The following is a 16,215-nucleotide window of genomic DNA, read 5'->3' on the forward strand; positions in this document are numbered from 1 at the left end:
GGAAAAGGAAAGAATATGGTAGATATAAGACTTATTCCTTTAAGATAAAAGGCGAAGAAGCACAGGCAATTTTTATTAAATTTAAAAAGACCTTCCAAGGTTTACAGAAGAACTTTTCAAAGCTCATTTGAGGTAAGAGCCACAAATAACTACCTGCTCCAGCTCTGTTCAGTTCCTCCTCTCAAAATTGAACCGAAATGCAATCTGGCTTCTCTGCCTGGAAACTTCTTCCGGTATTTTCCTTAATGGAGCACAGAGGCAGAGGGGGTGAGGAGAAGGTCACTACTTTGAAGGTCTATGAAGCTTAAAACGTTCTGGCTACAGACTTCAGCTGAACCAATTTTGTTTTCCATGGTGAAGTCGAACCAAACAAAATCTTGGGAATGTGCCCGAAGAGCTTGTATTGAATATTAGAATTTTAGAAAGCAAAAGAAGCTGGAGGATTGATTATTTTGGCAAAGAGCACATTGTCAGCAAGGTGTTTCTTCACCCTTCGTAGCGTTTTCAGAAGTGTTGAAAATAATTTGAAAATAATTAGAAGCAAACACAAATGTTGGAAAGAAGCACTCCGGGGGTAGTTTCTTCCAGCCCGACGTTTTTCAAAGACCTCAGCTGAAAGTTGGGGGAGCACCCTTTGAGGGGAGATGGCGTGTTCGCTAATGAATATAGATAGCATTTCCTTATGGGCCGTATATTTTTTCCAGCAGGAAGTGGATAATCTACTATGACATTTCAGTGGGTTGGAACAAGATAGATAAATCAAATGCAAGTTACCCTGTTTCTTTATCAAACGAAAGATAAATGCCTTAATGGATTAGCAATCATGAAATATATAAGTATTTATAATACAGTACTGCTTTATAACACCATCTGCCAAAGAATGGTATTTATTCAGCCACTGATATGCGAACAGATTTTCTTCCACATTATGCAGAGAGGAAATATATCCTAGTGTTAACGAGCATGCACTTTGTATTTAGCCAGCCTCGATTCTAACAAAATTCTTTAGTTGACTGACTGTGTTGTTTTGATAACGTTACTTAACCCCACTTTCCTTTGTTGATAAAACGGTATAATAATCGTCCTACTTTTAAAAGTCATTTAGTCTATCAAACAAGATAATATGTGAAAAGCATTCCACCAAATGCCTAACACATGTAAGTACTCAATAAATAATAGCTGTTCTCATCATTCCACTGGTCAAATTTGACTCCACACACAATGAGAGTTTCACAGTATTTGGAACATCTGAACTGAATGCTTTTGAAAGGAGTGCTGAGGGACTAGATGAATGAGTCCCTCCTCTGGTTCTGGCAAATAGGTCTCTGTTTTAAAATTGAGGCATAGAATCAGTCTCCATAAGCTAGATCATGCTGTAGTAACAGTTCCCGAATAACATTGGCTTAAAGCAACACAAGTAGATTCCTTGCTCACATCCCACGTTCATCATGGTTTGCAAGGTGGAGTTGTTATAGCAGAGAGACCTGGAGGGGCTTACCTCAGCCTTGAGTGTTCTGGCCTGGAGGTGGGGCATACACTTCCCTCCCATTCACAATTTGTTGGCCAATCCCATGGCCTCACACAAAGGGGTCAGGACATGTCACACTATCGTGGCCCTGGAAGGTGGAAACTGGACATCTGATGAACACTGATGCCTACCACAGGACCATAGACATAGTTGAAAATATACTCTTACCTCGTAGGTAGTGGGGCTTGAGGCGTCTTTATTGAGCTCCAAAATGATGAATTAACGTCTGTCACAGCAGTAGTGATATGTGGTGCTTCTGAACCCTGGGCGAGACTGGGTGACCCATCCAAGTTGGTGGTACACACCACATGTTGCCTCGAGTTTCTGGGCTGCCGGACCGTATGAGCAGTGCCATCAGTCGAGTCCTTCTGGTCAAGGTGTCCAAAGCCATTTTTATTCTCTATGGCCTTTTTTCACTCTTCCATGCTAGTTGAAATGGCTTTATCTGTTTTTATCTCACATCTAATGGGCTTAATGTGTTCTAACTGTGTGGCTCCCTTTGGCGCCCTGGACGCCATGGCTGAGAGGCACCATATAAAAACTATTGTTATTGTTATGATGATGAGTTCAAGCAGTGGAGGGGAAATTGTGAAATAACTTGGTACTGGAGCTATCATTATTTTCAGTGAAATGAAGTTTGGCTTATTATTACACTAGTAAGCCTTGAAGATTAAATGGTATCTATAGTACGTATCTTAGCAATAGTCCAGAGAAGTCAAAATAAAAACTTTCGATACAGCATTTCATATATTATGAAACAGATGTTTGCTTTTAAGTATTCGTAATTTTTTTAAAAAAGTTGACACCCATATCAGACATAAAAAAAAAACAACAAATGAAGAGACCCACACACTTAATTGTATTCATTCTCTCTTCCATTATGATTGGACGGCCAGCTGTGTTAATTAATTTAACCCTTAGTACTGATCCTTTGCCAGTTTGCTGTGAGGTTGAGCAATAAGTTGTTTCATTGCTTTAGAAATGCATCATGAAGACGGAAGGTGCATGGAGTTCTGGAAAAAAGGACTGTTGAGGTCCCTTCCCTCGTGATGATGTGATATTATGTTCCCATTACTTGAATATTCATTATGGTTTCCCACATGGTTTTGGCTACCTCTGTTTCCTGAAACTGTTTACATTATTAAGTTGGTCTGGATTATAGAAACGTAGCTCAAACTCTGTGTATAGTTAGAGTAGCTTGGGATGTTTGCATATATGGGGTAGATTCCCTTTTCAGCCTAAGAGAATCGTGGAAGGTTTCTAAGAGGAGATGAGACAGAATAGTCAGGGTCTTGTTACCAAAGGGCCTCAAACCACAGATGGAAAACACGACACAGGGCTAGTCTGAGGAATTTTCTGGCACACCAGGAACTGGGCCCTCCCTCTGTCTTGAACCAGATAACTTTCCACAGAGAACACAGTGAAGGCTTCATTCCTTTTGGGGTGGGTAGAGAGGAGAGCTTTGGAGAGCATTGCCTGACTCAGAAACATGAGAAATCAGAACGTATCGATGCTGCTGTGTTTCCAGGACCTCCTACAACGAAATAGGCGGAGTATGACAAATCAATGTGAAAAGATGAAGTAGTAATGAGTACCTATTGCATAAGAAATCTGGTAGAACTGTGATCTAGAAACACAGAGGGAATCGACTGTCAGAAGACAGAATCTGAAGCTGGCATGTTCTACTCCAAGACCCCGAGTTTATTTTCCAGCTTAGATAATTCTCTCTTCTTTTCCTTTCTCCTCTTTACTGGGAAGCAGCGTGGCCCATTGGCAAAGATTCGGGATTTGGAGCAAGACTCTCTGGCTTGGAATCCTGGCTCAGCTCCTTTTAGCTCTGCGACCCTTTTAGCTCTGTGACTTCCCTGCTGTGTTGCTCAGTTTTCCCGATTTTACAAATGGGGATCATAGTAGTACCTTCTGGGCTGAATGAATCAAATGTGCAAAGCGCATATAATAGTGTTTGGCACAGAGTAAGCGTTTGTTAAGTAAGTCCCATGTTTCCAAAGTTCCTTTTAACATAACTAGTTAAAATTCGAGAGAGTATAAAATTAATTTCTGGTGTATGTTCTGATGCCGTTGGAGATAGTAAGTATGTACTTATCAGATGATCAGGTAATCATTCAACCTCCCTTAGCCTCCCTTTTGTTACCTGGAGGAAGAGGAAAACATACCTATCTCAAGGGGTTGTAGTGAGGAATACATGAAATAAACATTTGAAAAGTGCTGCTTAAGAAAAGGTTCCTTCCTTATAGCACAGGGCACTCTGCTCAATACTCTGTAATAACCTAAATGGGAAAAGAATTTGAAAAAGAATAGATACATGTATATGTATAACTGGATCACTTTGCTGTATACCTGAAACTGACATGACATTGGTAATCAACTATACTCCAATATAAAATAAAACTTTTTTAAAGATTAGTATTTGAAGACAAAAAAAGCTGCCCTTAACTAAAAATGAATGAATAGAATTGATTTTTTTTTTCCTTTTCCTTTTCCTTTAAATAATCTTATCCTTGACTGTTAAAGATTTTTAAAAGTTAAGGCTTTTATCCCCAACTTGCTGTCATGAATCTGAAATGCAGCTCACTTGTCCATGTTCTGGGAAGTAGAAGTCTGAAATTAACAGGTGACCAAGGCTCTACTTAAGGAATCTAGGTTGCTAAGGCCAGCACTGCAGCAAAGAAGGAAAGGTAACAACAGCAGCTAGCATGTATTGAGTGCTTGTTGTGTGCTCGGTTCTGTTCTAAGAAGTTCTAAAAATCCTCACAACTTTATATGGAAGGGACCATTTTCATCCCCATTGTACAGAGAAAGATGCTGAGGCACAGGTGCTTAAGTAAATTACCCAAGGAGATACACTCAGTACATGGCAGAGCCGGGATGTGAATCCAGACCCTCTGGCTCCCCAAACCCATGCTCTTAACCCCCTTGCCATGTCACTTCTCGAAAACAATGGCTATGAAGTCAGCAGATCTATATGTGCGTCTGCTGTGTGCTGTGTGCCCTTGTACACGTTTCATAACCTCTCTGAACTGCATGTTCCTCTTCTGTGATATAGGAATAAAAGGCACTGATAAATGCAAAAACTCTCTAAGGTTATTGTGAGGATCAAATTAGATTAACAAATACAAAGCTCTTCGCCCCAGGCCTGGTATACAGTAAGCGATCACTAAGTAGTAGTTGCCAATGTCATCGTGTATGACTAGAGACTGGGGCAGGTTCCTCCTCATCTACCTTTGCATTTTGTCAGCCTGGTCCAGCTCTTGACCTATGGGTTCCTGGAGGTTTTTTAGTTCAGCCTCCCAAGAATGGGCATCCGCAGAAGTTGAGGTCAAAGGCATTGTCACTTTCCTAGACTCTGACACACTGTTCCTGAGGGACCAAGGGCAGTTCACACACAGTCCTCATGGAGAAGTGGGTCTAACCCACAAGCTGTGCCACTCAACCCCCTTCCTGGTGAGGGCTTTGCCCACCAATCCTTAGACTAGGTAGACTCCTCACAAGGACAGCCCTTGCGGTTCCAGGTTTGGTACCAGCTGAAGTGCTGGAGCTTGCTGTGGTGTGCATTTCTTTCAGCATTTTTTGGTTTGATTGCCTTTATTAATGCAGATCAAAAACATCCACACCTTTGGGAATCCCTGAGTGTCTATGACTCAGCCTCAGAGAACTCTGCGTTTCTTTCTCTGCCTCTTTCTGTGAGCACAGCGTCCACAGTTCTTTCAGAAGTAAAACTGCCCTAATTTCTACCCCTCGAGTCAATGGAGATGTGTCTGTTCAAGGCCAAGAATTCCTCTTTGCAAGAAATGCATTTATCTCCGAATTTATGAGCTATACAGATTAATTTTCCATTCATTTAATTTGCTTCCTGGGGACACAAACCATTTTGATGCAATAATTTTGATATAGAACTTAGATAATAGAGGAAAGGCTGCCTGAATAACGAATTTAAAACCTCAGCATCAGAGATGTTGGAATAAATACAATTGCCTTGGAAATATACTGCTTTGGAATGAAGACATTTAGATGGTAAATGACCTCTACATTTACATATCCTGGCCCAAACTCTTCCCTGAATTCCAGACTTGCATAGCTAAAGGCTTCTCTCCTCAGATATCTCATTGGCAAGTCAAACAGCATCTTCAAAAAAGAATTTGACTTCTGCTTCCACCCAGGCTTGTCTGTGAATCCATTCAGCCTTCTGCATCTGGTAAATGGCCTCACCAGTTACTCAACTCAGAAAGGGGAGTTCTCCTTTGATCCTTCTCCCTCCCTCCTCAACTGCCTTGGGTGGGCCTTGTACTTCATCAGCAAGCCCTCTCATTCTATCACCGAATAGCCCTCAAATACATCCACTTTTCTTAAATTCTGTAGGCACCATCCTAGTCTAGGCCACCATCGTCTCCTCTGATCTCCCCAGAACAGCCTCCAAGCTCATTTGATCGCATTCTCTGCCCAGCAACGGGAGTATTTAAGTCTTGTCACTGCTCTGCTTAAAGCCCCAGCTGCTTCCCAGTGAACTCAGAATAGGATCCAAGTTTACTACCATAGCCTATAAATCCCTGTGCCTCTCCCTCCAACTTCATCTAGAAACTACCAAATGATGTTTGAGCCACCCTGGAACTTTTTTCAGTGCCTTGAACATCAAGCCTGTTCACACAAGTTAGCCTAGGTACCCAACTAACACAGTCAGCTCTGTAGTACTGTAATAGGTTTATAATACTTTTCACACAAATAACACATAAAAAACAAACACGAAAATAAACATTTTTAATCTTACAGTACAGTACCTTGAAAAGTACAGTAGTCCAGTACAACAGCTGGCATCCAGGGGCACGTTCACATCTTTGAAAGTTCACAAATTGAAGGTTCGGATGTAGGGGACTTACTTTACTACCCCATGACCCCTCTCCACCGTGCCTGCAATATTCTCCTCTTTTCAGCTAGGTTTCTACTCATTTAATAATTTCTATCAAATTAAAACTATTTATTTGTTTGCCTATTTGTCTGTCTTCCGAATCAGAATGTAAATTCCATGAAAGGAGTGTCTAGATACATTTTGTTTGCTAACATATATCTAGATTATATAGCTCAGATCTTGACACAGGGATACTCACAAATTATATGTAGAATAAATTAGTGGATAAATGAATTAATAAAATAATATAAATAGTACTTATTCAAATATCTTTAATGGTTAGCAATAATTAGTTCACCACATTTGTATTGAATGACAGAGCATGGACCGTGGAGTCTGACGTATAGGACATTTTGTCCTGGTTCTATCTCTTACTTAACTGGGTAACCTTAGACAAACTAACCCTTTAAAGGGTCTCGATTTCTTGATCTGTAAAATGCGAGTTATAATGCTCTCTGTTTTATAAGTTGAAAAGTCCAGTGAGATAATGCAAATAAAAAGCAGAGTCCACAGTCATCACAAGTGTTCAAGAGAAGATGCTTGCTGTTATCTTCATTAGAAGGACCACAAAAGGCATTGAGGGCCAATTAGCAAATACAGTTGGCATTTTCCTGCCTGCATAGGGCAAACAGCAACTAATAGACAATCTAATGCACTATGCTTTGTGCCATTATAGAGGATACACAGATAATAAGCGCTTCTTGAATGTTCTTGGCATCAAAGTCAAATGGATTTTCTTTACTTATATTCCATCAGTTACTTAAAATCTTGCCACATTGTAATTTGCTTCATATTTGAATCTTGATTTTCTTAGGCAAATTTTGTGTTTTTCCAGAGTTCCTAGTTCTTACTTTTTCTCTTACGTATGTAGCTTTATCTAGTTATTTTACTTTTTCCAACCTCTCAGTCATACTGATTATACAGTTAAGGCTCTTCTGCCTCCTTAGACTCCCCCTTTTGAAGATCTCTGTCCTTATCCATCTCTGCCTTGTCCAAGCTGTCGTTCTGGGACCTTCGTTCCCTACACTTCCTGGCTGGTCCTCAATGCATACCAACATTTTCCTCTTATTTCATTTACTCCAGTGTTTTACTGGAGTCAACTTCAAGAAACATACTTAGTAAGTTTAATCTTTGAAAGTTCGAAAATACCTTCATATTTGATTAACCATTTGACTGGATATACAATTCTAGGTTTAACGTCATTTCCGTTTAGAAATTTGAAAGCAAGCTTCACTTTCTTCTAGTTTCTAGTAGAAACCAGTGAGACTAGTCTATATTGAGGCGTTTAATCCTTCTGCTTTCAGCCCTACTTCTAGTCTAAGATCTGTCTCTCTCTTAACCATTGATTTTAAGAAAAGAGGCTCAGGAATTCCCTGGCGGTCCAGTGGTTAGGACTCGGCGATTTCACTGCCAAGGGTGCGGGTGCGATCCCTGGTCGGGGAACTAGGATTCCGCAAGCCATGCACAGAGTGGCCAAAAATATGAAAAAATTAATTATATTAAATTTTTAAAAAAGAGGCTTTTGGGGAGGTGAAATAGACCAATTGGCATCGACTTCCTCTCAGTGTCCTTGTAGAATATTCTGTGCTTCAGCTTTCTCTGCCTCTTTTCCCCATCAACATGATCCCATCCATGTCATTCTTAAATTTGTTGGAATATCCCATTCACTAGTAATGCTCTCTCCCATCCTTTTTCCTCATATGAAGTTTTATGTTTGTTTGTTTAACTCATGTACTTTTATTTCAGTGGCTTATCAGGAGAGAGTGAAGGCAGTTATAGCTGTTCAAAGCCCCAAAATACACAACTTGAAATTATAGTACAGTTTGCCATCATTTAGAGTTACTGTAATTTATTGAACCAGTGCCAAAGTTTTGGACATATTTTCCTAATTTTTTTTTCAGTATTACAACTATTTGACCTCTTTATCTAGAAGGAAGCCGTTAGAGATAGGCCTTTGAGGACAGTACATGAGGGAATGATTGCTAAACACCTACTCTTAACAAGGTAACCTTTGGAAGCTAAGAAAAGATGGAAAAGTTTTCTTTCTTTTTTTTTTTAAGTTCAGAATGCCCCACAAAGAACCCTCACAGGCTGTGTGTTAGAAAACCTTGTGGGAAGGAGAGAGGTATTAAGAGTATTAAGGAGATTTAGAAAGTTGTTTATTTAGATCCTTGCCAATAAAATTTGTCGATATTCCTAATTACATCCATAGAAAAAAAAATTTTTTTAAGCAGGATTTCTCCATCTAAGTGTGTGAACACTTTTAAAACTCTTGATGTTGAGTTGACAAATTTCCCTCCAGAAGGATTGCACCAATTTGCATTCCTACCAATCACAGACCTCTTTTTTTTTTTATTTATTGTTTTTGTCTGCGTTGGGTCTTCGTTGCTGCTCGCGGGCTTTCTCTAGTTGCAGCGAGTGGGGGCTACTCTTCGTTACGGTGCGGGGGCTTCTCACTGCGGTGGCTTCTCGTTGCGGAGCGTGGGCTCTAGGCACACAGGCTTCAGTAGTTGTGGCGCACAGGCTTAGCTGGTCCACAGCATGTGGGACGTTCCCAGAGCAGGGCTCGAACCCAGGTCCCCTGCATTGGCAGGCAGACTCCCAACTACTGCACCACCAGGGAAGTCCCAATCAGGGGCGTCTTAAACACATGCTAAGATGACATCCACAAGATGATTTGCTAGTTTTATAAACAAAATTGGGGCTCATTATCTTCATACACATTTATTTGATTATTACTGATGTTATTACCCATATTGTATTACCCAACTGCTCAAACCAATCCTCCGTAGGTATTGCCAGCCTCACTTTAGAAATCTATAGACTGAGACTCAGGGACTTTTTTTTTTTTTTTTTTTTTGCGGTACGCGGGCCTCTCACTGTTGTGGCCTCTCCCGTTGCGGAGCACAGGCTCCGGACGCACAGGCTCAGCGGCCATGGCTCACGGGCCCAGCCGCTCCGCGGCATGTGGGATCTTCCCGGACCAGGGCACGAACCCGTGTCCCCTGTATCGGCAGGCGGACCCCCAACCACTGCACCACAAGGGAAGCCCTCAGGGACTTTTAAGAATTCTCAAGATCACACAGCTTTCAAGTGTTTGAAAGCATATGCGGGTGTAGATATTGCTTTGCCAAAAAGTAATTTAAGAACATGTGACTTATCTGCTCATCGTTTTTTTTAAACAGAAAATCAGATCATTCTTTCTGGACCTTAGATGTAAATAATTATGTCAAACATGTTCTACTTCTTGAAACAAATAGTTGAAGAACCCTCCATGCAAAGCCTAGACTGGGAGGGACGTCCCAGGTACATAGGATTATTGCACAGGGTTACAAGGACAGGATTCAATGGACCCATGAGAACTTAGCTTTCTCTGGGATCTAGATATTGCCTTCCTTTTCTCACTGTGCGTGTCTATGTATATTTTTAAGGGACTGTAAATTTCTGGGTTTTATGAACCATGTGGCAAAATGATCCTCCACAGTAGCTCCTCACTCTGCCCCATCCCCAGGTTCACTTTCCAAAGTTTCAGTTACCTGTTGTCAACCGTGGTCTAAAAATATTAAACAGAAAATTCTAGAAAAAAATAATTCATAAATTTTAAATTGTGTGCCATTCTGAGGAGAGTGATGAACTCTCCTGCCATCCCCCTCTGTCCCTTGAATCATCCGTTTGTCCAGCGTATCCACCCGTTAGTCACTTAGTAGCCCTCTAGGTTATCAGATTGACTGTCCGTCAGTGGCAGCACATGTGTTCAAGTGACCCTTATTTTACTGAATAATGTTCCCAAAGCACAAGAGTAGTGATGCTGGCAATTCGGATATGCCAAAGAGAAGCTGTAAAGAGCTGCTTTTAAGTGAAAAGGTGAAAGTTCTCAACTTAATAAGGAAAGAAGAATAAACTGTAAGCTGAGGTCGCTGAGATCTACAGTAAGAGCGCATCTTCTATCCGTGAAATTGTGAAGAAGGAAAAAGAAGTTTGTGCTAGTTTTGCTGTCACGCCTCAAACTACAAAAGCTAAGGCCACAGTGTGTCATAGGTGCTTAGTTAAGATGGAAAAAGCATTAAATATGTACAGTAAGATATTTTGAGAGACCACTTATACATAACTTATTATTATAGTATATTGTTATCATTGTTCTGTGTTATCAGTAGTTATAGTTGTTCATCACTTACTGTGCCTCATTTATAAATTAAACTTTATCATAAGTATGTGTGGATAAGAAAAAAGAGTATACATAGGGTTTGACATTATCTGTGGTTTTAGGCATCCACATGGGGTCTTGGAAACTATCCCCTACAGATAAGGGAGCACTGCTGTATTTAAGAAACGTATAGAAAATTACAATGTGAAAACGGCCAGTACAGTACAGATACCTATACCATACTCTGATATTAAATTACATGGATAAACCCCAGCTTCAGAATCTTTCTAAAATCAATCATATGCAAAATACCTGGTTTCTGAAGGGGCATATGAAAAAGTATATACAATTTCATAAACTGCAATATGGCTTACTTAGTAACTTATATTTATTTAAAGAAGCCTAAGCTTTCCAAATGTATAGTATCTTCCAGGTGTCTTTATCCTAGCAAGTCTAAAAATTACCAAGTAATACCATTCCACCAACCTAAATTCTCTAAGATTTTTTTGTGCAAAGTGTTAAATGCCCTTCATCCCAGACTTGGTAGCATAGTGTTCGGTGTGGATCTGGAAGCTCCCAGGAAAGGATGGTGCATAGTGAGGGTGACACAAGTTGAACTGCCCTTTCCTATGGCTGGACCTGAAGAATTCCCTTATGCATCATCCCTGCAGGGAGGTTAAACGTCCAAGTTCTAAGTACCAATACCACAGTACTCCAATGTGGATGAATCTCAAAAACATTATGCTAAGTGGAGGACACCAGACACTTAAAGGTCACATACTGTATGATCTCATTGATATGGAATATCCAGAATAGAGAAATCCCTAGAGACAGAAGGAAGGTTAGTGGTTGCCAGGGGTGTGAGGGGAGGGGAGAATTGAGAGAAACTGCTTAAGGGATGAGGGTTTTGCTGAGAGTGTAACTGAAGGTGGGGTCTGGCTGCTCGCCAGTAAAGAGGCAAGGTTGGCAGAAAGGAAAGTCTGCCTGATTTTGCATGGCGGGGGGGGGGGGGGGCATGCGAGGGAGGGCGGATGCCTGTCCAAAGGCCGACTCCACCCCTCACAATCAGAGGGCAAGAGCTTTTATAGGTTGAAGGAAGGGGCTACATGCAGAAACAGCACAGTCAGCTCTGACAGTCATCCTGCAATCGGTCATCGCTGGTCTGACCAGCGTCATCCTGATTGTTTTAAGTACAGTTAATCTTCAGTTCCAGGGTCGGTTTGTTCCCATTTCCTTGAGGCCAATTCTTGGAATTGTGGCAGCTCATGTCACGGCTACAGTCTGGCCATCACGTAGTTAACTTCTTCCACCTGATGGGGTTTCAGCGTCTATAAGACAGCTCACAGGATAGGGCTCAGAATATTATCTATAGCCCTTGAGAAGGAACTAAAGGTCCTTAACTGTGCTTAATGACTAAACTATTATTATTTAGTCTTGTACGGTTTTCCTTTGTTTCTGCATTTTCTCATTTCTCTGATTAAACTTATTCTTTGGTTAAAGTTTTTCCACAGACAAAAGGCAGGCGGAGGACATGGGGGCCAAGGACCACAGGTGGGGTCCTGCTCCGTTTCAGGAGCGATGGAAATATTTTGGAACGAGATAGAGGTGGTAGTCACACAGCATTGCAAATGTATTAAATGCCACTGAATAGTTCACTTGAAAATGGTGAATTTTATGTTATGTGAATTTCACCTCAACCCATTCTTTTTTTAACAAAACTCCAAGTTCCTAAACCCAACAGACCTGGACTTGGAAACTGACAACTTCCTAGCTGTATGATGTTGGGCAAGTTATTCTCATTTTCTAACCTGGATCCTAACTTTAACCGTTTTACCTTAAACCTCCGGCAACATCCATACAGGATTGCCGTGAGGATTATAGGAGATCATGTATGTAAAACCTTTGGCACAGTGGCTGGCACATCCTAGATTCTTAGGAAACGGTAGCTACCACTGCTAATACTCCTGGCAGCAGCAGCAATAGCAGTAAATGGTAGCTGTGTTTCAACCCAGATTCCTGAATAGTCAAGTGACTGTTTTCCAGTTGATCGTCTTGCTTCAGGTCCTCCAGTAGGAAAAGAACACATACCTGACTTCGACTTCAGCCTTGTATTCGCTCAGCAGAGTCCTTCTTTTGAAAGACAAGTTTTAGATGAAAACCATGGTTAATGTCAAAATGGAACACATCCCTAAAATACCAAATTATCAGCTTTCCCAGGAGCGTAGGGGGCACTGCTTCCCAATGTGTGCTCCTTTCCTGAAAAGGGACCAACCCGTGAAAAAACAGTCATACACTGGAGCATTTAAAGGGAAGTGTGAGAAGGGGAAAAAAAAGGAATTTCCCTGAGCTTCAGAGAAGGAAAACTGTGCAGTCAGTTGGAAGTTGCCGTTTATCTGGAGTGCATGGTATGGGTGACAGACGGGCGGCTTGATGGTTTTAGGAGGTCTGTGTCCTCTCTCTCCATCAACAATGGCTTCCTCAACATGACCTTTTCTGAATGGAATTCTCCGAAGAGCCGGGAGCACATTTGCTGCTTTACTGACTGACATTCTGTTACCCACATGTGCTTTGGTTTTATTTGTTCTTCCTATGAGCTCCCCAAATCGAGAGGAGGCTGGAAGAATTTTTATGAGATAGAAATGTACTGTTTTGTAGTCTCCTTGTGACTCCCTAATTTGTTTTCCCGAAGCCTAATCAAGTGAGACGTAAAGGACAGCCAACATAAATACCATTTATTGAATGAGGCAACAAAAGTAAAATCTGTTGAAACAGCATGTTCCCCAGCTTGTCCATGGAAGAGTGAGAAGCAAGACGAGGCTGCTAAGGTTATGGAAAGTACATGGTCTTCAATGTGAGACAGCTCAGGTGGACATGGATTTGCTTCCTGGTGCTATTAATTATTAGCCATGTGACCTTGAGCAAAACCTTATTAGCTTTGGGGACTTTAGTGTCATTATGTGAAGATTGGGGAGGATAAAATCCATTCCCAGCAGGTGTTGAAAGCATTTCTTGAGTTACCCTGTTTGCAGTGGCTCAGTGCTCAGCAAAGAGCTGACAATAAACATCCTTTTCCCCTTGCACTGCAAAGCATCAAGGGAGGTGATGGGGCAGCTTTTGTCATCATAGTGGCCGGCAGGTTTTGTGCATTGTTGTGGGTTAGGGGATGCTTACTTCGTGCTTTCTGTCCATTATCTCATTTAAATCCTTACATCAAGTCTATGTGGTAAACTTTATCATACCCAGTTTAGTCGCAGAACACGAGGCTCAGAGACGTTAAGTAATTAGTCCGAGATGGCGCTGCTCGAAAGTAGAAGAGCTGATATCCAAACAGAAGTCTCTCTGACAATGAAGCTTGCACCCATAACCTCTTCTGCCACCTAAAGGCTTCACCCAGGGTCTGGCTGAGGTGTAGTGGATCTGTGGTCTGTTGAATTGAATCTTGGAACCCTACAGTAGATGCTGAGTAGTAAACCTTTGTGTTCCCTTCACCTGGGGTCAGATTTCCAGCTTCAGAGAGACACTATGTACCCATGGGCACTGTTCTCTGGGACCCAGAAAGTCAACTCAGTTGAGTGACCTACCCCTGTGGGTCTTTGTGACAGGCCAGGCATATTCATGTGGCCCCCTGCATGGTGGTGGGCAGGTCAGATGACCACTGCACAGTTGGATAAAGCTAAGTCAAGAAAAGCCATGTGTGCAAATGCAGTTCTTTCCAAAATGATGGTCCATCTGCAAGGGTGTAACCGGCAGTGATGTTCCTGGCATTCATCGCAAACACTCCAGGCTGCTTGGGTAATGAATTTCTGGGTTTTTTTTTTGGGTAATGAATTTCTGAGGGTTAGTCATTAACAGGTTTCCTGCCTTCCTCCCCCTTTGACAGGCCCAGCTGTGAGATACAGTGAGTTAAAGATGTCAGAGGCCAGCCCGCCCCCACTGCTTGGGCAGCACACGACGCACATCCTGAAGGAGGTCCTCAGATACGATGACAGGGCCATCACAGAGCTGCTCAGCGCTGGAGTGGTGACCCAACATGAGGTTGAGTGACAAAGGAAATACGCTTTTTTGCAAAACCACAGTTGGAATGCGTTTTGCTAGCAAAGGTAAAGTAGCCTTTCCGGACCCTGCTCCCCAGTTCTGGTGCCTGCCACTGAAGAGTTAGAGGAATTCCAGAGTTCCTGCCTGGCCTCTCCAGAATGGCGCTGGTATCAGTGAATCAAGTGCTTTCTAAACGCACCCCACCTTTGATTCCTTACCATTTACCCCCAGATAATAGATTAATTGTGGATTTGTGGGATTTTTTTTTTTGGGTGAAGTTTTTTTTTTTTCTGGAAAAATACATTCCTCATTCTAATTACGTTAATAGCCTAAACGTTTGCCCCTCCAGCCCACGCAGGTCTGAAAAAGAGCAGATCTCTTGACGTTCTTTACTTGCACATAAAGTCCTCATTTAAACCTTTGTTAGGAAGTCAAAGCAATAAGCAGAATGACAGTCTCGGTGATTGATTTTAAACAGAATAACTTAATTTTGAGCTCATGAACCCTTTGTTAATCTGTAATTTAAACCATGGAATTTGTTAATGTCCATTATAAAACTGAGCTCCGTTCTCCCCCATGGGGGTAAATAATGGCTTTATGTTGTATTTCTTTGATTATTTCATGAGACACGGCAGAAAATCAGTCTCCACCAATGAATTTTGGGATGTAGGGGGTGAAGAGTGGTTCTTTAATTGGTACCTTATTTTGAGCCAAGTACAAATGCAACAGGTTTTTAAATGAATGTCAGATGACTATCTTGGTATTAAATAACGTCTAAATAATGATAAATTGGAGAATGAAAGGAAAATATTTCTTTGTGATCTGAGTATCCACTGTAGAAGAATATATCATGCCTTAATATTAAGTATTTGCATTTAAGTATTTGTCAGTGAATTCGAAATATAGAAACATCTTCCTGTCCAGAAGGTGGTAGCTGATTTGCCTATATGTTCCAGGATGAATTGTCACTCAGACTGCCAATCACCCAAGCCCAGGTACAGACCAAGGAATCAGATGACCCCATGATGAGTATCCTCATATGAACACAATTCACACTGTTAGGCACATATATCTTAAAGCCATGTCATTACATGCCAAGTGGTCATTGTAAGTTAAATTACAGATGTTCATTTTTCAAACTGTGATTTAGAGCTAGTTTTCTTTTTTTTTTTTTTTTTTTTGGCGGTATGCGGGCCTCTCACTGTTGTGGCCTCTCCCGTTGCGGAGCACAGGCTCAGCGGCCGTGGCTCACAGGCCCAGCTGCTCTGCGGCATGTGGGATCTTCCCAGACCGAGGCACGAACCCGTGTCCCCTGCATCGGCAGGCAGACTCTCAACCACTGCTCCACCAGGGAAGCCCCTAGAGCTAGTTTTCTTATGGTGTTCTTTTTTATTGGGAAGATTCAAGCCATTTATGCATGCTGTAAGCCCCAATATGTTTGTAGAATCAAGGACTCCAAATAAATAGGAGGTTTGTCTTCTCATGAGGCCTCCTGGGACTTTCTAGAAGAATGCCTACTAATTCTTGAAACACTTATTGTCCTCTCTGCTTTCCTCTTTGTGGACAACTTATTCTGAAGAACTCCTG

General features: G+C 41.6%; 1 protein-coding gene across 3 annotated transcripts in view; it reads left to right on the forward strand.

Annotated features, from left to right (window-relative positions):
• Positions 1–15,499, forward strand: part of SUGCT (succinyl-CoA:glutarate-CoA transferase) — a 683,662-nt gene extending 668,163 nt beyond the window's left edge. For 2 of the 3 annotated variants that reach the window (XM_049714567.1, XM_004263495.4), the window contains one exon: positions 14,474–15,499. In XM_049714567.1, coding sequence (XP_049570524.1) covers positions 14,474–14,637 — 164 coding nt within the window. In that variant the 3' untranslated portion in view covers positions 14,638–15,499. The remainder of the gene's footprint in view (positions 1–14,473) is intronic. The other variant, XR_007479090.1, reaches the window with a different exon arrangement.
• Positions 15,500–16,215: the final 716 nt, after the last annotated feature.

The sequence above is a fragment of the Orcinus orca genome, chromosome 9 (assembly GCF_937001465.1).
Source record: "Orcinus orca chromosome 9, mOrcOrc1.1, whole genome shotgun sequence".
NCBI lineage: Eukaryota > Metazoa > Chordata > Mammalia > Artiodactyla > Delphinidae > Orcinus > Orcinus orca.